Source organism: Mobula birostris, chromosome 13, assembly GCF_030028105.1.
Source record: "Mobula birostris isolate sMobBir1 chromosome 13, sMobBir1.hap1, whole genome shotgun sequence".
NCBI lineage: Eukaryota > Metazoa > Chordata > Chondrichthyes > Myliobatiformes > Myliobatidae > Mobula > Mobula birostris.
Window position 1 is genome coordinate 42716586 of NC_092382.1, and position 22022 is coordinate 42738607.

The 22022-nt window shown below is 45.0% G+C and overlaps 1 protein-coding gene across 6 annotated transcripts; it reads right to left on the reverse strand.

The window, feature by feature from the left end:
* Positions 1-661: 661 nt before the first annotated feature.
* Positions 662-21828, reverse strand: LOC140207573 (serine/threonine-protein kinase Chk1-like). 6 transcript variants are annotated; one of them, XM_072276119.1, is made up of 5 exons: positions 21763-21828; positions 20425-21093; positions 18194-18258; positions 17588-17657; positions 662-871 (listed from the first exon to the last, which is right to left on the reverse strand). In XM_072276119.1, the coding sequence occupies exons 2-5, from the start codon at positions 20483-20485 to the stop codon at positions 723-725; spliced, it is 345 nt and encodes a 114-aa protein (XP_072132220.1). In that variant the 5' UTR covers positions 20486-21093; positions 21763-21828; the 3' UTR covers positions 662-722. The 6 variants fall into 6 exon arrangements, 4 of the variants coding, with proteins under 4 accessions (XP_072132220.1, XP_072132221.1, XP_072132222.1 ...); XM_072276120.1 differs by having other exon boundaries at positions 20425-20509; positions 21763-21827; XM_072276121.1 differs by lacking the exon at positions 662-871 and adding an exon at positions 6795-7410.
* Positions 21829-22022: the final 194 nt, after the last annotated feature.

Sequence of the window (22022 nt, forward strand, 5' to 3'; positions counted from 1 at the left end):
CTAAATACGTTATTAATAACTTTATTCTAGTAAACGATCGCTGCAAACAAAAGCCTCTAACTTTCCATTCGGAGATGAGCTTTTAAACCGCTTGCATGAACTGGCATTTTTGCGGTGTGAAATGAAATCTCGAAAGCGCTGTATGCTGCTGCCTTGAAAGCTGAATCAAGCCGTCGGGGTCCGGGTCGGAGATCCGAGAACGAGCCGCTGTACAGCCATCGCTGGAACGGACTGAGACGATTCGATGTGGCAGAACAGAGCCGAGCGGAGGCGAGACAGAGCCCGGTCCCGTGCCCGCGACCGAGGACAGATCCGAGATTAGATCGATTTTAAAGTGGGGCCGAATTGGAAAGTTCGGAACGAGCAGAATCGAGGCGGTGAGGCCAGGCCCGAGAGCGTATCGAAGCAGCAGAGCCCGGGTCCGAAAGCGAGGAGCGATGCGACGTTTGGACGTTTTCATCGACGGACCAGTCTGTACGATGGACGCTGCTTTGTACTGGGGCAGGGACATGTTCTTCAATCGGTTCTTGCAACGTCTGGCTTCCTGTCTGCGGCGTGGTGGGGGGGGGGGGGGGGTGGATTGGCTGGGGACTCACTTTCCTGGCCTTCAGTTCTGAATGTTTATCGTTTGCAGCATTGGTCCTTTTGTCTTTCACCCTGCACATCGGGTGTTTGACTGTTTTCTTTCTTAGTCGGTTCTGTCGGCTTTCTTTGTTGTGTGGTTATTTGTAAGGAGACAAATCTAAATGTTGAAAACGTATACATTGATAATGAACGCACTTTGAAATTTGAACTGTAAACAAGTACATCTCCATCGATCGGTCAGCAGTGGAGAGACCGAGAAGCTTCCATTTCCCGTGGGTCCACAGCTCTGTAGATGATGGATTGGGAGAGAAGAATTAATGCAATTACGAGAAAGTTTGAGAAGATTTATGTTGTCTCAAAAGTCTCCAGAACATTCATACACGTGTACCTTGGACACTATGCGGGCTGTTGCATCCCGTCAGGTGTGGAGGCACTAATACAGCAGATCGGAAAAAAGCCACAAAGTGTTGTAAATTCAGTCATTTCCAACAACGACATCAGGCTCCCCACCATATTCAAAAAGCAATGACTGAAGAAGACGGCATCCACCATTAAGGACCCTCAAGGTGCAGAATACTTTGCATTACTGTCATCAGTAAGGAGGTACCTGGTCACAAGTCTCACCCTAAACGTTTCAGCAACACATGAGCGCATAATGCGTACAGCAATATGGCATAGAAACATAGAAACATAGAAAATAGGTACAGGGGTAGGCCATTCGGCCCTTCGAGCCTGCACAGCCATTTATTATGATCATGGCTGATCATCCAACTCAGAACACCGCCCCAGCCTTCCCTCCATATCCCCTGATCCCCGTAGCCACAAGGGCCATATCTAACTCCCTCTTAAATATAGCCAATGAACTGGCCTCAACTGTTTCCTGTGGCAGAGAATTCCACAGATTCCCCACTCTCTGTGTGAAGAAGTTTTTCCTAATCTCGGTCCCAAAAGGCTTCCCCTTTATCCTCAAACTCTGACCCCTTGTTCTGGACTTCCCCAACATCGGGAACAATCTTCCTGCATCTAGCCTGTCCAATCCCTTTAGGATTTTATACGATTCAATCAGATCCCCCCTCAATCTTCTAAATTCCAACGAGTACAAGCCCAGTCATCCAGTCTTTCTTCATATGAAAGTCCTGCCATCCCAGGAATCAATCTGGTGAACCTTCTTTGTACTCCCTCTATGGCAAGGATGTCTTTCCTCAGATTAGGGGACCAAAACTGCACACAATACTCCAGGTGTGGTCTCACCAAGGCCTTGTACAACTGCAGTAGTACCTCCCTGCTCCTGTACTCGAATCCCATCGCTATAAATGCCAGCATACCATTCGCCTTTTTCACCACCTGCTGTACCTGCATGCCCACTTTCAGTGACTGGTGTATAATGACACCCAGGTCTCGTTGCACCTCCCCTTTTCCTAATCGGCCACCATTCAGATAATAACCTGTTTTCCTATTTTTGCCACCAAAGTGGATAACTTCACATTTATCCACATTAAATTGCATCTGCCATGAATTTGCCCACTCCAAGTCACTCTGCATCCTCTTAGCATCCTCTTCACAGCTAATACTGCCACCCAGCTTCGTGTCATCCGCAAACTTGGAGATGCTGCATTTCATTCCCTCATCCAAGTCATTAATATATATTGTAAACAACTGGGGTCCCAGCACTGAGCCTTGCGGTACCCCACTAGTCACCGCCTGCCATTCTGAAAAGGTCCCGTTTATTTCCACTCTTTGCTTCCTGTCTGCTAACCAATTCTCCATCCACGTCAATACCTTACCCCCAACACCGTGTGCTTTAAGTTTGCACACTACTCTCCTGTGTGGGACCTTGTCAAAAGCCTTTTGAAAATCCAAATATACCACATCCACTGGTTCTCCCCTATCCACTCTACTAGTTACATCCTCAAAACATTCTATGAAATTCGTCAGACATGATTTTCCTTTCACAAATCCATGCTGACTTTGTCCGATGATTTCACCGCTTTCCAAATGTGCTGTTATCACATCTTTGATAACTGAGTCGAGCAGTTTCCCCACCACCGACGTTAGGCTAACCAGTCTATAATTCCCCGGTTTCTCTCTCCCTCCTTTTTTAAAAAGTGGGGTTATATTAGCCACCCTCCAATCCTCAGGAACTAGTCCAAAATCTAACGAGTTTTGAAAAATTATCACTAATGCATCCACTATTTCTTGGGCTACATCCTTAAGCACTCTAGGATGCAGACCATCTGGCCCTGGGGATTTATCTGTCTTCAATCCCTTCAATTTACCTAACACCACTTCCCTACTAATAAGTATTTCGCTCAGTTCCTCCATCTCACTGGACCCTCTGTCCCCTACTATTTCTGGAAGATTATTTATGTCCTCCTTAGTGAAGACAGAACCAAAGTAATTATTCAATTGGTCTGCCATGCCCTTGCTCCCCATAATCAATTCACTTGTTTCTGTCTGTAGGGGACCTACATTTGTCTTTACCAGTCTTTTCCTTTTTACATATCTATAAAAGCTTTTGCAGTCAGTTTTTATGTTCCCTGCCAGTTTTCTCTCATAATCTTTTTTCCCCTTCCTAATTAAGCCTTTTGTCCTCCTCTGCTGAACTCTGAATTTCTCCCAGTCCTCAGGTGAGCCACTTTCTCTGGCTAATTTGTATGCTTCTTCTTTGGAATTGATACTATCCCTAATTACTCTCGTAGGCACTCGGTTGTGCCCATGTTTTAGCCTACGCCAAGATCAATCTGACTCTTCAATGTCAAAAATCAGGAGTTACTTCAATACATTTCGTGCTGCCCTTGTCAATCACGCCTGCACAATGGGTTGGTGAGTTCAGTGTGACTGAAGAAGTGTGGACAAAGTTGGAATAAGGTGATGAAATCCGTGTGGTCTACAATTACATTGGACAAATAACGCAGACTGTGCAAGCTCGCTTTAATGTTCATACGATGTGGGATTGATTTCAGGATAAATCGTGAGCTAACTCAAAGCTAACATTGGCTTTGTGAAATATGGAGCGAGATGTCATACAATTAATATCAAATAAAATGAATGTGAAGGCAACAATAGAAGTAGGTGATAGGTCATGACTGGCATTTCAATCCAGAATGCGCGGAACAGCTTTAAAAAGTTTCTGATTGTCTACTTTACTAGACGGTGTTCTGGACTGAGCTTTAAGTATTCCCCGTGGTGCCGAGGGAACACAGAAATAGAAACGGTACCTTGTTTGTTAACTGACTGTAACTAACTCGAGTTGTTGTGCAAACTTTGTTGCTGTTGGTGTTTTTTTTTAACCGGGGAATAGATTAATATATAAAAGGGCAGCGAGATCAGAACGCAGGCGACTGGCGCTTCCTGCAAGGAGTGCGGTTCATTGTGTACAATACCCGAAAATGGCTCTACCGACAATCCGGCATGTAAGGATTGTATTTTACCCTATTCTCGCAGCTTTCGGTGTTCCGGGTAAGTCGACACATCCTCTGTCTGAAATGTAAGGGACTGTCCTCTATTAACAGTCATTTCACTGGGTGTTGTTTATCGGCGAAACCAGCCCAGCGCGGAGACACGGCAGACTACTGCTGCTGAACGGTTCGTCTCCGCTCTATGCGCTGATGCAGGGTCAAGTTCACTGCCGCTGCACTCCCTCCAAAGTTCAGCACAAACGATATTGCTGAAATTCAGAGAGATCAATCCTCTCCGCTGTTGACCACTGTCAGAGTAAATTTGATACCGCGGATTGTTACAGATTGAAATATATTTTGTGACGTAACTTTTGGTGAAAGAGCAGTAGAACAGTACGAATTGTGGGAACATTGTGGATTGTACCAGCTGCCGCCGTAGCTAAATTCTCTCTCTCTCTCTCTCTCTCTCTCTCTCTCTCTCTCTCTCTCTCTCTCGTTCTCTCCCCCTCTCTCTCTCTCGTTCTCTCCCTCTCTCTCTCTCTCTCAGACACACTCACTCTCTCTGTTTCTGTATCTCTGTCTCTGTGTCTCTCTTTCTTTCTCCCTGTCTCTCTGTCCTCTCTCTCTCCCCACTCTCCGACCCCCCCCCTCTCTCTCTCTCTCTCTCTCTGTCTTTCTCTCGCTCACCTGCTCTCTCCCTCTCCTTCCCTATACCTCTTTATACCTCTTTGTGGATTTCCGATCAAACATTTGATTATATGTCATACCCGTACCATTTGGGGATTATAGTAAATATAGCTAGCACAAGAATGTGGTGTCCAGCTGGGGATTTGAATTAATTTCTCCCTATCGCACCTTTAAGATGATAATGAATGTGATCGAAAATGGCTGATATATCCAAGTGGAAGAGCTTATTTATTGATGGACGATTCTGAAACTATTCGAGTTTAAGCTAGATTGTGTACAAGCGACACTGGACGAGTCAGTGAAGTCCGATTCTGTTCACCAGGCCCTACGCTCATTCATTGACTGAACGGAGGGAACGAGTACATCGGTTTCACCCTGGAACTGATGACCGACAGCGGGCACGGCCCCAGTTACTCCGGGCCAGTACCGGCTCAATAATAATGAGAGTTTCTTTGAGTGGAATCTGCCGGCTGCACATCAGCCGATCCTCCTACAGCTACTGTGTTGAGCTCTCTCACGGCTCTCATTCCCTCCGGCTGGTGCCTGAATGGGGCTTCGAGGGTAAGAGCCATTGAAATGATGGTCGCACGGGTAGGGAATGTAGTGCGCAAGGGAGGTACGGGAGAACATGGTGATCTCCCCTATTTTTCTGCGTTGTGATGACGAATGAGCAGCAGTGCTGCCCCCTCTTGGTTACATCGCCAAGGTGACATCGAGAGCACGTCACCGGCAACTTAACCAGGAGCAGTGCTGCCCCCTAACGGTTACATCGCCAATGTGACATCGAGAGCACGTCACCAGCAACTTAACCAGGAGCAGTGCTGCCCCCTCTCGGTTACATCGCCAAGGTGAAATTGAGAGCACGTCACCAGCAACTTAACCAGGAGCAGTGCTGCCCCCTCTTGGTTACATCGCCAAGGTGACATCGAGAGCACGTCACCAGCAACTTAACCAGGAGCAGTGCTGCCCCCCTATCGGTTACATCGCCAAGGTGAAATTGAGAGCACGTCACCAGCAACTTAACCAGGAGTAATTGCGTACTTCGGCTCCGATCATCTTTAGTTCACTGAATAAAGAGTTTTTATTCTCTCTTGGAACATATTTCCCCGGTAATTTTGCCGATCACTATCGGAATAGTATTTTCACATTGGATTCCGAGAACGCTTCTCCTCGCCCTGTATGTATCTCACAATTTGGACTCTTTCCTTAGCGAACCTATTGGCAATCGTGGTGCTCCTCCGAGGGAATTGCGGCCTTTCCAAATGTATATCGCTCTACATGGCAATGGTAGATCTCCTGGTGATGATGTTCTGTGTAATCGGGTACCATATCATCATGTATCAGTTTCCAATCTCCTTCCTGTCCTACAAGTCCGCCTATAAGGTCGTCCTGTATTTCACATTGACCAGCCTGCTAACCTCCGTATGGTACACTGTCCTGTTCACAGTCGATCGGTTTGTAGCGATCTGTTACCAGAAACTGAAAGCGAAATATTGCACAGTTAGGACAGCTGTTGCCAGTATTATAACCGTGGCGCTCCTGGGGCATTTACAGAGCGTTCCGCTTCTATTTGAGCATAAACCTATGGGTATAGTTAAAGGTATTCAGTAGGGCTGTCAGCTGAGTTCGTGGTTCATGACGTCTCTTGTGGGAATCGCATTCTCCTTTCTGCAGAGTATTTTAACGGTTATATTACCTTTTGTTTTGATAACCCTGTTTAACTGTCTGACAGTGAGGCGCAATTTATTAGCCAGTAAAGTGCGCCGCGGACTGCGCGGTCACAGCAGTCAACACAGAAGGATCCGGAGATGGAAAGCCGCCAGAAATCCATCATTTTACTCTTTAGTGTGTCCGGCAGTTTCATTTTGTTGTGGCTGACGGCCGCCGTGAGCTTTCAGACCACCCGAATCACAGGAACCGCGCATTACGACGGTGATTACACCCACTCTGCATACGTCGCCACTGAAGCCGGCAACATGCTCATGTATCTGAGCTCCTGCACTAACACCTGCATTTATACAGCGACTCAGAATAAGTTTAGAGAAGAAATGCTGCTGGTGTTAAAATCTCTTTGGACTTTGTTTTTAATATTGTTTAAAAAACGCAGGTAAAGCAAAGCACATGTTCCTAAAGGTCGAGTTATCTACTAATGCCCCGCATCGGGCATCCGTCATTGGGTCGCGATGTACATCTGAGTTTGGGGTGTTTAGGTATAATGCGTCTCGCTATTAAATCGACATGGAATAAAATAACACTCAAATTCATTTCCGTACAGGAGCGTCCTTGGTTGCCGTGACGTCGTCAACAATCCCGGTATCCGATCGCTTAGTTGATTTCATTCACTCGTTGCGTTTGACAGCTGCGTTGACACTCAGGGCTCATTCGGCCGCAGGGTAACCCGGGTAAAGGTGGAGCCATCGCAATGACTTTCATGCTGGCACTGGAGATTCAGTGCGGTCAGCGCCGTGACAGAGCTACCTTCTTGTAGATTGCAGTGGGAAATCAATATTGCAGAGATTCTGCCCCAGCCCGACTATGGCGACCTATGCCAATCCCCTGAGCCATAGAACAGCCCGTGTCCCTCGCTACCTTTGTTAACCAAGGGTTGTCTAGACACGTTTCCATGATTTTATTATCACCTGCATCCAGCACGTCTGCTGTACACATAACCACGCAGCACTGGGAGATAAAAGAGTGCCTTCAGATCTGTGTCTGCATGCGCCTGTAGTTTTAGCCACTGCTGACATAAGAAAAGACAAAGTTGTTGGCTATCTGTACAATATTTACCTCCTCATAATTGTATACACTTTTACAAGGACCCTTCACTTTATTTTCTATTTCAGACAATCAAACTTCTCCTTATAGTTTATCCCCTTCCCCACAGTCCAGTAAACAATCTGGTGAATTTGATCCACCATCTCTCAGTTCTTACAAAATTCTTCCCATGGCGTGGCAACCAGAATTGCACCCATTGCTCTCAGTCCGTTTAGCCAGTGCTCCGTATAGCTGTAAAATTGAGTCGGAATTCTTCCACACAAACCCTCGGTGAACAATGCAAGGATAACAAAATCCACTTTCGCTGTACTGTCTCACTGCACTCAGAAAGGTATAGCCTAGCCTTGAAAGGTTACAACTAAAAACGACCCTCTGAAGGTCTATATGTCCTCCCAGACTTTTATTTCACAATGTGGATTAAGTCACATTTTGTTTCATATACACTTTTACAAACAATAAAGGACCCTGCAGCAAATGTACAGCTCGCCACTTATTGCCGGCGTCCGGGAGGAGAGACACGCTGGCACACTACCATTTGCATCCTTTTACCAAGCTAATTCTGTTACTAGTTTGACAATTCATCTTGGCGTCCCTGTATCTGTATGGGTGCCTTGTTAGAAACATAATGAAAGTCCATCCAAACTCTATCTACCTTCCTGCTTCGTTAAATCGTCGAGATTATTCCTTTAAAATCACAGACATATTTGTGACACATGACATGGCCGGCACGAGACCACACTGACTCCTTATTCGCTTCGATGAACTGCCTTCCGAGCTGTACATACATACATTCTGTTAACAGAAATTTTCTCCCATGACGTTCCCATACCGATATAAAGAAAAATGATCTCAATATTCAAGAAATGAAGTGATAAGGGGTGCGATGTGCAAACGGTGAAGAAGGGAGTCAAAGACATTTCAGGCGGCACAGACGGTAAACGAGGTTTGGGGGATAAATTGAAGGCACGTGTTTGCATAACTAAAGACACAACTAAATCGACATAGTGGGTTTATAATTATATGCACTTATATCCAGATTACTCCAATGTCCCGTCCGAATCAGTCCCTGATGCCAGAGTTCAGCGCTCTTTCAGTCATGTCCGCATGGTCCTCCGTCCACTGCGGACGTCCATCCTTCAGCCACCTGAGGTGAAATTTCCGCGGTACCATCCGTCAGCTCTGTAGCCTGTCTGTTCCTTCCGCTTTTGAGCATTCTCTCAGTGGAGAATTGGGCAAGATACGCATCCCGTCAACAACTCATCCACAAGAATGCTCCAAGCCGTCTGATAAAGGACACGTAAGTGAAAGCGTTCCAGGAGAACGAAACCGGGCAAATAGAGCATAGCCTCCTGGGTAATAACTGGAAATAGCGATTACACTGCGAAAATTCTCTTAGACCATAAGACCATAAGACAAAGGAGCACAAGTCGGCCATTCCGCCCATTGAGTCTGCTCCGCCATTTTATCATGAGCTGATCCATTCTCCCATTTAGTCCCACGCCTCCGCCTTCTCAGCATAACCTTACAAGCCCTGGCTACTCAGGTACCTATCAATCTCTGCCTTAAATACACCCAATGACTTGGCCTCCACTGCTGCCTGTGGCAACAAATTCCATAGATTCACCACCTTCTGACTAAAAAAAAATCTTCGCATTTCTGTTCTGAATGGGCGCCCTTCAATCCTGAAGTTATGCCCTCTCGTACTAGACTCCCCCATCATGGGAAACAACTTTGCCACATCCACTCTGTCCATGACTTTCAACATTCGAAATGTTTCTATGAGGTCTCCCCTCATTCTTCTAAACTCCAAGGAATATAGTCCAAGAGCGGACAAACGTTCCTCATATGTTAATCCTCTCATTCCCGGAATCATTCTAGTGAATGTTCTCTGTACCCTCACCAAAGTCAGCACATCCTTTCTTAAATAAGGAGACCAAAACTGCCCACAGTACTCCAAGTGAGGTCTCACCAGCGCCTTATAGAGCTTCAACATCACATCCCTGCTCCTATACTCTATTCCTCTAGAAATGAATGCCAACATTGAATTCGCCTTCTTCACTACCGACTCAACCTGGAGGTTAACCTTAAGGGTATCCTGTACGAGCACTCGCAAGTCCCGTTGCATCTCAGAACTTTGAATTCTTTCCCCATTTAAATAATAGTCTGCCCGTTTATTTCTTCTGCCAAAGTGCATAACCATACACTTTCCAACATTGTACTTCATTTGCCACTTCTCTGCCCATTCTTCCAATGTATCCAAGTTTCTCTGCAGACTCTCCGTTTCCTCAGCACTACTGGCCCCTCCACCTATCTTCATATCATCAGCACACTTAGCCACAAAGCCATCTGTTTCATAATTCAAATCGTTGATGTACAATGTAAAAAGAAGCAGCTCCAACACGGACCCCTGTGGAAAACCACTGGTAACCGGCAGCCAACCAGAATTGGATCCCTTTATTCTCACTCTCTGTTTCCTGCCAATCAGTCAATGCTCTATCCACGCATGTAACTTTCCCGTAATTCCATGGGCTCTTACCTTGATAAGTAGCCTCATGTGTGGCACCTTGTCAAAGGCCTTCCGAAAATCCAAATATACAACATCCACTGCATCTAGCCTACTGGTAATTTCCTCAAAAAATTGTAATAGGTTAGTCAGGTATGATTTTCCTTTAAAGAATCCATTCTGCCTATCTTGTCATATGCCTCCAGCTACTCTGTAACCTCATCCTTGACAATCGACACCAACAACTTCCCAGCCACCGACGTCAAGCTAACAGGTCTATAATTTCCTTTTTGCTTTTTACCCCCTTCTTAAATAGCGGAGTGACATTTGCAATCTTCCAGTCCTCCGGAACCATGCCAAAATCTATCGACTTTGAAAGATCATCGCTAATGCCTCTGCAGTCTCCACAGCTACTTCCTTCAGAACACGAGGATGCATTCCACCTGGTCCGGGAGATTTATCTACCTTTAGACTATTCAGTTTCCTGAGTACTTTCTCCGTCGTAATTGTGACTGCGCACACTTCTCTTCCCTGCCATCCTTGAGTGTCCGGTATACTGCTGATGTTTTCCTCAGTGAAGACTGATGCAATAATCTCGTTCAGTTCCTCCACCATCTCCTTATCTCCGCATCTCCCATTACAATTTCTCCAGCATCATTTCTATCTGTCCTATATCTACTTTCACCTGTCTTTTCCTGTTTATATACTTGAAAAAGCTTTTAGTATTCTCTTTGATATTATTTGCTAGCTTCCATGCATAGTTAATCTTTTCCCTCTTAATGACATTCTTAGTTTCCTTTTGTAAGGTTTTAAAAACTTCCCCATCCTCTCTCTTCCCACTATTTTTTGCTTCCTTGTATCCTTTGCTCTAACTTTGGCTTTGCCTTCTCTTGTCAACCACGGTTGCATCCTTTTTCCGTTCGAAAATTTCTTCTGTTTTGGAATATACCTGTCTTGCACCTTCCTCACTTCTCGCATAAACTCCAGCCACTGCTGCTCTGCCGTCTTTCCCGCCAGTGTCCCTTCCCATTCAACTTTGGCCAGTTCCTCTCTCATGCCACTGTAATTTCCTTTACTCCACTGAAATACCGACACATCAGATTTCGGCTTCTCTTTTTCTAATTTCACAGTGAACTCAATCATGTTATGATCACTGCCTCCTAAGGGTTCCTTCACCTCAATCTCTCTAATCACCTCCGGTTCATTACACAATACCCAATCCAGTACAGCCGATCCCCTAGTCGGCTCAACAACAAGCTGTTCTAAAAAGCATCTCGCAGACATTCTACAAATTCTCCCTCTTGAGATCCAGTGCCGACCTGATTTTCCCAATCCACTCGCATGTTAAAATCCCGCACAATTATCATAACACTGCCCTTCTGACAAGACTTTTCTATTTCCAGTTGTAATTTGTATTCTGCATCACTGCAGCTGTTTGGCGGCCTATAAATAACTGCCATTAGGGTCCTTTTACCCCTGCGATTTCTGAGCTCAACCAATAAAGATTCTGCACCTTCTGATCCTATATCACCTCTTTCTAATGATTTAATATCATTTCTTACCAATAAAGCCACGCCTCCTCCTCTGTCTACCTTCCTATCCTTCCAATACACCGTGTATCCTTGGACGTTCAGCTCCCAGAGACATGCATCCTTTGGCCAGGTCTTAGTGATGGCCACAATATCATACCTGCCAATCTGTAGCTGTACGACAAGATCATCCACCTTATTCCTTATGCTGCGTGCATTTAAGTACAACACCTTGAGACCAGTATTTGATACTTTTCACTTTGATTTCACTGCAACTCATCCCAATGGCTACAAATTTGCTCCATCACCTGCCTGTCTTTCCTGACATCTTTACTGTTCACTATCTTAGATTTATTTCTGTTTTCCCCTTCCTCCGCTCTATCATTCCGGTTCCCACCCCCCTGCCAAATTAGCTTAAACCCTTCCTAACAGCTCTACTAAACTTTCCCGCCAGGATATTGGTCCCCTTCGGGTTCAGGTGTAACCTGTTCATTTTGAACAGGTCATACTTCCCCCAGAAGAGATCCCAATTATCCAAGAATCTGAAGCCCTGCCCCCTACACCAGTCTCTCAGCCACGAATTCATCTGTCTGATCCTACTATTCTTGCCCTCGCTAGCACGTGGCACAGGTAGCAATCCCGAGATTACTACCCTGGAGGTCCTGCTTCTCAGCTTCCTTCCTAACTCCTGGAAACCTCTCTTCAGGACCTCCTCCTTTGTCCTATCTATGTCATTGGTACCAACATGTACCAAGACAACTGGCTGCTCCCCTCCCCCTTCAGAATATTCAGGTCTCAATCCGAGACATCCCGTACCCTGGCACCTGGGAGGCAACGCACCATGCGGGTATCTCCATCAGGCTCACAGAATCTCCTGTCCGTTCCCCTGACTATGGAATCCCCTACGACTACCGCATTTCTCTTCTCCCTCCTTCTCTCCTGCACAACAGCGCCAAGCTCAGTGCCAGAGACCCCGGTCACCATGGGCGTCCTCTGTCAGGTCATCCCCCTCAACAGCATCCAGAACAAGATATTTGTTGCTGATATTTGTTCCTTGGAATATAAATGATTGAGGGGAGGTTTGATGGAGGCGTTTTAAAATTGTGAGGGTTATAGATGGGGTAAATGCAAGCTGCCTTTTTCCACTGAGATTGGATGAGACTACAACCAGAGGCCATGGATTAAGTGTGAAAGGTGAAATTTTAAGGGGAACATGACGGGAAACTTCTTCACACAGATGAACATCTGCATGTGGAATGAACAGCCCGCACAAGTGGTGAATGCAAGCTCAATTTCATCATTTAAGAGGTTTGTGTAGGTACCTGGATGGTAGAGATATGGGAGTAGAAAGTTTAAATAGTTCAGCACAAACTTGATAGGCCGAAGGGTCTCTTTCTGTGTTGTACTTTTCTATGACTGTGACAAGAACCTAAAATGATACTAATATTCACTCTAATTCCTTTTAACAGCTGTGCAGACCAACCATACATCTCAGTCAGAGTCATTTACAGGGTGTTAAAACTGTGGCACTTTAAATTAACAGTACATAAAAGAAAATCCCAGCAGTACGTCAACAAAGGCTATTTGTGTGAGAATGTTTCAGTTACTGTGGGGCCAGGCACCCATGCAGCTCAGTGGGAACAGGGAATAATACGAATGGAGAGAGTCAAACTGAGCCAGGTCACAGATTGGAGATGGCAGAAATGCCCCATTCTTGTAGAGACAGGAAGAGCATCAGAGAATTTGATGGTCATTCCAGATACCAGCACTGTGCCCAGATAGAAAATGATTTCTCTCTCCAAGTTGGGTTGAACTTCACTGTAACAGTTTGATGTCAGATCACACCTTGACAACTCAAGTGATCTCATCTGAAATGTTGTCCTGCACCCACTGATGGATTTTGTAAATCTTTTTACAGGTTAAAAATGACAAGGAATTTGTCTACAGGAATCTTGAACACAACACGCCAGTTTTGCTGTCTCTGTCCAGATATTTAAGAAGTGGAGCAAGGGATTCACTTGATCAGCCTTCCTGCTCAGACTGTGGGGAAAGATTCACTCAATCATCTGACCGAATGGCACGCCCGTCATTTTACACAGGGGTGAACCCATTCATCTGCTCAGACTGTGGTAATGGATTCACTTGGTCACCTCAACTGAAGGTACATCAGCAAGTACACACTGGGCAAGGCCATTCGCCTGTTCTGTGGGTGAGAAGGGATTCAGTCGGTCTTCCCACCTGTGGATGCACCAGTCAGTTCACATTGGGCAGAGGCTGGGCATCTGCTGAATTTGTGGGGAAGGATTCACTCGGTCATCTGACCTAATGGCTCACCAGCGAATTCACACCGGGGAGAGGCCGTTCACCTGCTCGACCTGTGGGAAGGGATTCACTTGGTCATCTAAACTGAAGGTACACCAGAGAGTTCACACTGGGGAGAGGCCGTTCACCTGCTCAGTCTGTGGGAAGGGATTCACTTGGTTATCTAATCTGAAGGTACATCAGCAAGTTCACACTGGGGAGAGGCCGTTCACCTGCTCAGTCTGTGGGAAGGGATTCACTCAGGCATCAAACCTACAAGAGCACCAGAGAATTCACACTGGGGAACGGCTGTTCACCTGCCCGGACTGCGGGAAGGGATTCACTTGCTCATTCCAACTGAAGGTACATCAGCGAGTTCACACTGGAGAAAGGCCGTTCACCTGCTCAGACTGTGGGAAGGGATTCATTTCGTCATCTGACCTAATGGGACATCAGCGAGTTCACACCGGGGAGCGGCCATTCACCTGCTCAGACTGTGGGAAGGGATTCATTTCATCATCTAAACTGAAGGTACATCAGCGAGTTCACACTGGGGAGAAGCCTTTCACCTGCTCAGACTGTGGAAAGGGATTCACGCGGTCATCTAAACTGAAGATACATCAGAGAGTTCACACTGGGGAGAGGCCATTCACCTACTCAGACTGTGGGAAGGGATTTACTTCCTCATCTCAACTGAAGGTACATCAGCACGTTCACACTGGAGAGAGGTCGTTCACCTGCTCAGTCTGTAGGAAGACATTCACTTTGTCACCTCACCAACTAAGACACCAGTTAGTTCATACCGGGGCGTGGCCATTCACCTGCTCAGTCTGTGGGAAATGATTCACTGAATTATCCTTCCTACAGAGACACCAGTCAGTTCACACTGGGAAGTGGCAGTTCACCTGCTCAGTCTGTGGCAAGGGATTCACACGGTCATGTCAACTACAGAGACACCAGCGAGTTCACACTGGATAGAGGCCGATCTCCTGCTCAGACTTTGGGAGGAGATTCTCAGCCAAATCAACCAAATTTGTATCATTGAGTTCACAGTGGAGAGAGGCCATTCACCTGCTCAGACTGTGGGAAGCGATTCACTTAGTCATCTAACCTTATATAACCCCCACTTCGGCTAGCTGCTTAATATAGGGGATGATAGTCCCTCAGTCTGGCCAAACTTAAGAAATCTCATTTGGGTGGATACTGCATGATGTGTTCCCTGTTACAAATCAGTACCCCAAAATAACAAACAGTAAACAATATGTGATTAAGTGATTGAGCTTTATAATTCTTACTTTGACTATATGGTTAGTGATGTAAACAAAAAAAAAGTGCCCACTCTCTCCATTCATGTCTTCTCATTTCTCCCCGACAAAAGACCATGAAAATCTCTCTTCTGTGAATCCTGTTCTGTGGGTGAGAAGGGATTCAGTCGGTCTTCCTACCTGCTAGCATGGAGATGACTGCAGTTATTGAAGAATGTGCACATCTCAGCCTGTTACGTTGCTAGAAATGCTTTGCACACTGAACAAAGAGAACAAAGATACAGAAAGGATCACTGACTCAAGACCCATTCAGCTTTTCATCACTGTCAACTGGTACGAATATTGTTGCTGAGGGCTTGAGTATAGTTCTAAAAATAAAAGAGAAGTATAACATAGCAAAGACGAGTGGGAAGACGGAGGATTGGGAAACATTTAAAGGGCAACAGAAGGTAACTAAAAAGGCAATACGTGGAGAAAAAATGAGGTACAAAGGTAAACTAGCCAAGAATATAAAGGAGGATAGTAAAAGCTTCTTTAGGTATGTGAAAAGGAGAAAGATAGTTAAGACCAAAATTGGGCCCTTGAAGACAGAAGCAGGTGAATTTATTATGGGAAACAAGGAAATGGCAGATGAGTTGAACAGGTAACACACATCAAAGTTGCTGGTGAATGCAGCAGGCCAGGCAGCATCTCTAGGAAGAGGTACAGTCGACGTTTCAGGCCGAGACCCTTCGTCAGGACAGGAGTTGAACAGGTACTTTGGATCTGTCTTCACTAGGGAAGACACAATCTCCCAGATGTAATAGTGGCCAAAAGACCTAGCGTAATGGATGATTTGAAGGAAATTTATATTAGGCAGGAAATGGTGCTGGATAGGCTGTTGGGTCTGAAGGCTGATAAGTCCCCGGGACTTGATGGTCTGCATCCCAGGGTACTTAAGGAGGTGGCTTTAGAAATTGTGGACGCAGTGGTAATCATTTTCCAATGTTCTATAGATTCAGGATCAGTTCCTGTGGATTGGAGGGTGGCTAATGTTGTCCCTTTCTTCAAGAAGGGAGGAAGAGAGAAAACAGGAAATTATAGACCGGTTAGCCTGACGTCGGTGGTGGGAAAGACATTGGAGTCAATTATAAAAGATGAAATTACGACACATCTGGATAGTAGTAACAGGATCGGTCTGAGTCAGCATGTATTTACGAAGGGGAAATCGTGCTTGACTAATCTTCTGGAATTTTTTGAGGATGTAACTATGAAAATGGACAAGGGAGAGCCAGTGGATGTAGTGTACCTGGACGTTCAGAAAGCCTTTGATAAAGTCCCACATAGGAGATTAGTGGGCAAAATTAGGGCACATGGTATTGGGGGCAGAGTACTGACATGGATTGAAAATTGTCTGGCTGACTGAAAAGAGTAGTGATTAACGGGTCCCTTTCGGAATGGCAGGCGGTGACCAGTGGGGTACCGCAGGGTTCAGTGCTGGGACCGCAGCTGTTTACAATATATATTAATGATTTAGATGAGGGAATTAAAAGTAACATTAGCAAATTTGCCATTGACACAAAGCTGGGAGGCAGTGTGAAATGTGAGGAGGATGTTATGAGAATGCAGGGTGACTTAGACAGGCTGGGTGAGTGGGCAGATGCAGTTTAATGTGGATAAATGTGAGGTTATCCACTTTGGTGGTAAGAACAGGAAGGCAGATTATTATCTAAATGGAGTCAAGTTAGGAAAAGGGGAAACACAATGAGATCTAGGTGTTCTTGTACATCAGTCACTGAAAGCAAGCATACAAGTACAGCAGGCAGTGAAAAAAGCTAATAGCATGCTGGCCTTCATAACAAGGGGAATTGAGTATAAGAGCAAAGAGGTCCTTCTGCAGCTGTACAGAGCCCTGGTGAGACCACACCTGGAGTACTGTGTGCAGTTTTGGTCTCCAAGTTTGAGGAAGGACATTCTTGCTATTGAGGGAGTGCAGAGTAGGTTCACAAGGTTAATTCCCGGAATGGCGGGACTGTCATATGTCGAAAGCTTGGAGCGACTGGGCTTGTATACTCTGGAATTTAGAAGGCTGAGGGGGGATCTTATTGAAACATGTAAGATTATTTAGGGATTGGACACGCTGCAGGCAGGAAGCATGTTCACGCTGATGGGTGAGTCCAGAACCAGAGGCCACAGTTTAAGAATTAGGGGCAGGCCATTTAGAACAGAGTTGAGGAAAAACTTTTTCACCCAGAGAGTGGTGGATATATGGAATGCACTGCCTCAGAAGGCTGTGGAGGCCAAGTCTCTGGATGCTTTCAAAAAAGAGATGGATAGAGCTCTTAAAGATGGTGGAATCAAAGTTTATGGGGATAAGGCAGGAACTGGGTACTGATCGTGGATGATCAGCCATGATCACAGTGAATGGTGGTGCTGGCTCGAAGGGCCGAATGGCCTACTCCTGCACCTGTTGTCTAAATGTCTGAAATGCTGTGAATAAGGCATAACGATACCCAATTTTTGTTCTATTACACAATAAAAGTGAAGAGATTTGCATCCTTATACCTTGGTCACCAAGTAACAGAGTCCCTGGCTTGATGCCCCTGTGTGTAATTCCATTGTTGTGAAGATATTCCTGAAAGTAGGCAAAGACAAATATAAATCAGGTATTCTGAATTTACATCTTTTTCTAATTCTCCAAGTCCACAAAATATCAATTGTACAAATGGAACAGGTTTCTGGCAGAATTAGTCAGATACAATTGCTGGACAATCGGTTCAGAGAATATTTTGTCACTTAATCTGGGTGCACACTAGACTTCCAGTGCCGATATGAAAGTTGAGTATGAAGGCTGGCCTGGAAGAATGATGAAACTTCTGAAGATGCTTTGGGAGGTCACCCATCCATGAACAGCACTTTACTGTCAAAGGGAACTATGGTGAGCTCCAAAATTGATCTCATTTGAAAATTGGGACAAAGCACTGTTAACCTCCTTACTGCTGGTTATAGTGCTAGTTCAATTCTGGCAAACAAAGCTCTTCGAGAGCAAACATGGGCAGGTCAATCCATCTATGATCATGCTCAGTAATGTACGTCGAAATAGAGAAAACTGCTGCTGCACGTCATAAACACTCACTTAAAACAAAGGGATAAATGATGAGGAGCACTTACCACTCCTGCTATCAGCTGCTGGAAAAACCCATCAGCATCTGCCTCGGGCATCCCCACGTCAGGCTCTGTGGGAAGGCAGATCACATTAATCAAAGGCTGAACTTGGGATCAGTTCGCAAATCATTAATATTGTCTGAAATTATGTCATTTTACATCATGCTCAAATTTAATCCCAAATCCCAGGCCTCATTTCACTCAGGTGCCCAAGTAGATGGATTCTCCAACATGCCCTATTTAGACCACAGACAAAAAAACCTAGGACAGCTGAAGCAGCTTACATACTGAACTTTAAAGCCTGTCCTGCTTTGTCCCCATAACATCTGGAAATGTATTATGTACAACTTCAGATGTTCCATTTCTCCCATAATTTAGTTTTCTGGGTGTTCTATAGGGAGAATGTCTGGGAGTGGATGCCAGCTTTTTCCAGCTCAGGACACAAAGGTGCAGTTACTAAAGAACCCACACAAGTATATCTGTAAAAGTGACAGCAACAGTACAACCAAAATTATTAAAATTAGCCAATCCGTATACAAAACATCTTTAACCCTTTCCCCCCTCAACCCAAACTTCTCTATTTTAAACCCTAAGTTTAAGCACAGATCCTACCTACTCTATCAAAGAGCTCTCCTCCACTGCAATACTCCAAAAACAAGTATTGGATATGGGCCTCGACGATGCCCATAAAAGCCGACAGTCTTTTCATGGTTCAACATCTTATTGATGCAGATTTCTCTCTTGATGTTATCAGGGTAGTCACAAGCATGTGTGGTGACCACTTTCTTCACTGTCACTGCTTCCTCTGTTCATCGACTAATTGCCAGTTGTACCCTATGATCAAATACAAAACCGTTGTCTACATTGCAAAACTTCTCAATACTCCATTGAGTTAAATGCATCAGAAACAGAGCATGAGCCAAGTGGCTCTTCATCCCCGCTACCCCATGCAATAAGATCATTATTGATCTGGTTTTGGCCTCAACACCACTTTCCAACTCTCCCTCTGCACCTGTAGATTTCCATGTAGTTCATATGCCTGCAATATATTGTATATTCTATGGCTCTACCACAACTCTTAAAGTGGAGAATTCCAAAGGATCACAACCTGCAAAAGAAATTCTTCTTCATCTCCTGATCAATGGGAAACCAGTTACTCAAACTATATCCCATTTTCTCGATATCCTCACTTGGAGAAACATCGTCTCAGCATCTTGTCTGACAACACCCTCAGAATCTTGCTTCAGTAAGATCACCTCTCTTTCTTCCCTACTCGCTCACCCCTCGCCCCCATACGTGAATCCCGATTCAAATATATCCTTCCTTAAAGACGAGATCTAAACTGTACACAGATCGCCAGGTGTTGTCTCACGAGCTCCCAATAAATTTGCTACAAAACATCCTTACCTTTGTTTTCCATAATCCTTACAATAACCTACACACCACTCTTGTGTGCTAGAGATTGAGTTTGCACTGCAACATTCTCTAATCACCTCTCTATTTAACCATCAAGTTTTTCATTCTTCCTTCCAGGGCAGGCAGGCAACTTCAGATTTTGTTCTACATTATATTTCAAAGGCCACCTTTCTGCTCGTTCACTTAACCTGTGCTCATCACATCACAGGCTTGTGTACTCTGCATCACCGGATAAGCCACTTATCTCAAATTTGTTGAAAATATAGAGAACACACATCCGGTCTCCTCAGATTACAAGCAATGCATCCACTATCTCTGATGCCACTTATTTGTAAAGACACAAATTTGTCCTGTACTTTTTCACTGATAAAAATAAAAATTTCTCTCTCCCTACAGACCTTTGCAATCTGTTATTATTTTCATTATTTAGAATCTGTACCTTCTCATTCCCAATTTTACAATGAGCCTCAAAAACCAACATTACTTTTGGCTTTTTGCTTGTATTTCTGTAAAAACCCCATCAATATTTTTAATAATTTTCTTATATGTTCCACATTCTTTACAATTTTTGTGGCATACCTTGTAGTTTTAAACTTTCCCAGTCCTCTTGCCTACCGTCAATTAATTAATCCTCATTATAACACGTTATTATCACCCTAACTTCCTTGGGAATTCTCCACAGATGGTGCACCCTTCTCGTGGGGCATTTCTTTCTCCAGACTTTTGCTGCAAGTTAAGAAATACCTCCTTAAATGAGTGCTATTGCTAATCTACCAAACCAGTTTTTAAGAATTATTTTTTGAACTGCATGACTTACTCACCATATGCTCCTTCACCCAAAGTCTGCAGCAGATCCCAATCTTGCACAAACGGAACTGCCATCGTCCTGCACAGTCACGAATGATGCTGAAAAGGGGAACGCATGATCACAAGCTGAAGTCATCTTCAGGTACACTTGAAGGACAGCCAGAGACCTTTCCTCCCAGTGCAGAAGTGGCTGATACCAGAGGGCATCATTTTAAGGTGACCGGAGAAAAGTACAGGGGGATATCAGGTGTAAGATTTTTTTTATATAAAGCACAGAGAGTGGTGTGTGGAACACACTGACTACCAGAGTGTTGGTAGAGGCTGATATATTCTGTACATGAAAGGGATTTTAGAAAAGTAGAGGGTGATTTAGGAGGGAGTGGTTAGCCCGAACGATCTGCACTGTGCTGTAGTGTTCTATAAGGCTATTTTTAGTTATTGGTTTTTCAGAATCCACACTTCATTGCCAATGTGAGATTTCACTGCACATCCATCATTGCCCAAAGGAAGTGACAGTGAATGCATCTGGAACTACCGCACTTCTTCTGGTTAAGGATCTCTGTACTCCTGATGGGGAAAGCGTTGGCGTTCCAGGATTTCGATCCAGCCACCACAATGACGGAACGGCAATATCTTTTCAATGAAAATAAGTGCTGGGGATACTTGTCACTTCATTCAGCATTCTGCAGAGAAAGAGCAAATGTGTCAGGTTAATGGCTCTTCCTTAGAACTGATGAAAGATCTCTGCCATGATTAAGAATCACATCACATCTGAATCATTCTCTACAGAATGCTGCATTACCACCGAATCCTTTTCGGTATTTTATGCCTCTTTTCCTCAGATTTCCACCTTTTTCTCTCCTTGGAGATGTAGTAAGCCATAGGTTGGAGAACGTTGTTAAATGCTGGATGGAGCTGCACAAATTTAGGCAAATGCGGAATATTCATAAATATCTCCAGTATTTGGCTTGTGGCATATGGCAGAAAGACCTTGGGATATCAGGAAAGCAGTGTACCCACATTCTCCCGATTATCACCAATTTCTTAACGGAACCAGCTCTGGTCAAAAAGCTGAAGTCCAGCGGGACGGTTAGATTTTTTTTCCCTGTGGAAATAATCCATTGACTGCTATGCCGTTATTTGCCACATGCGAGCTCATATTTAAATATTGTCAAAGTTGCAACCCTCCCCCCTCCCTTTCGTCCGACTCTACCCCGTCCCTCTCCCCCCAACTACCCATCGTCCCTCATCAAACAGCCTCACTTCCCCCATTTACAACCCCAGCCATCGCTTCCATCCGATGTTCCTATCCACACTCCTCCCGTCTCCGGAGGGCCCCCTTCCCCAGTCACCTGCCCCGCCGGGCCCGCCGAACGACCCGGCCCAAACTTTGCTTCTCTCGCTGCAACGCCTTCCGTAAACGTCATCACGCTTGCACTAACATCAGACGCTAGAGAGGGCGGGTGGAACAGTTCGACAGGACTATCAGCTGAGAAGAGGAGTATTCATACAAACCAGGGCCGCCTCTCTCATTTGGTTGGTGCAATATCAGCTATTTTACGTGATCAGCTGTATTGCGAGAGAGATTTCGCGACAAGAGAGAAAAATACAA

Coding starts and splice junctions, on each gene's coding strand:
- LOC140207573 (XM_072276119.1), bottom strand. CDS start 20,485: ATGGCAGTTCCGTTTGTGCAAGATTGGGATCTGCTGCAGACTTTGGGT. Junction 18,259..20,424: donor TTTGGGTGAAGGAGCATATG/GTGAGTAAGTCA, acceptor GCCTTCCCACAG/AGCCTGACGTGGGGATGCCC. Junction 17,658..18,193: donor AGCAGCTGATAGCAGGAGTG/GTAAGTGCTCCT, acceptor GCCTACTTTCAG/GAATATCTTCACAACAATGG.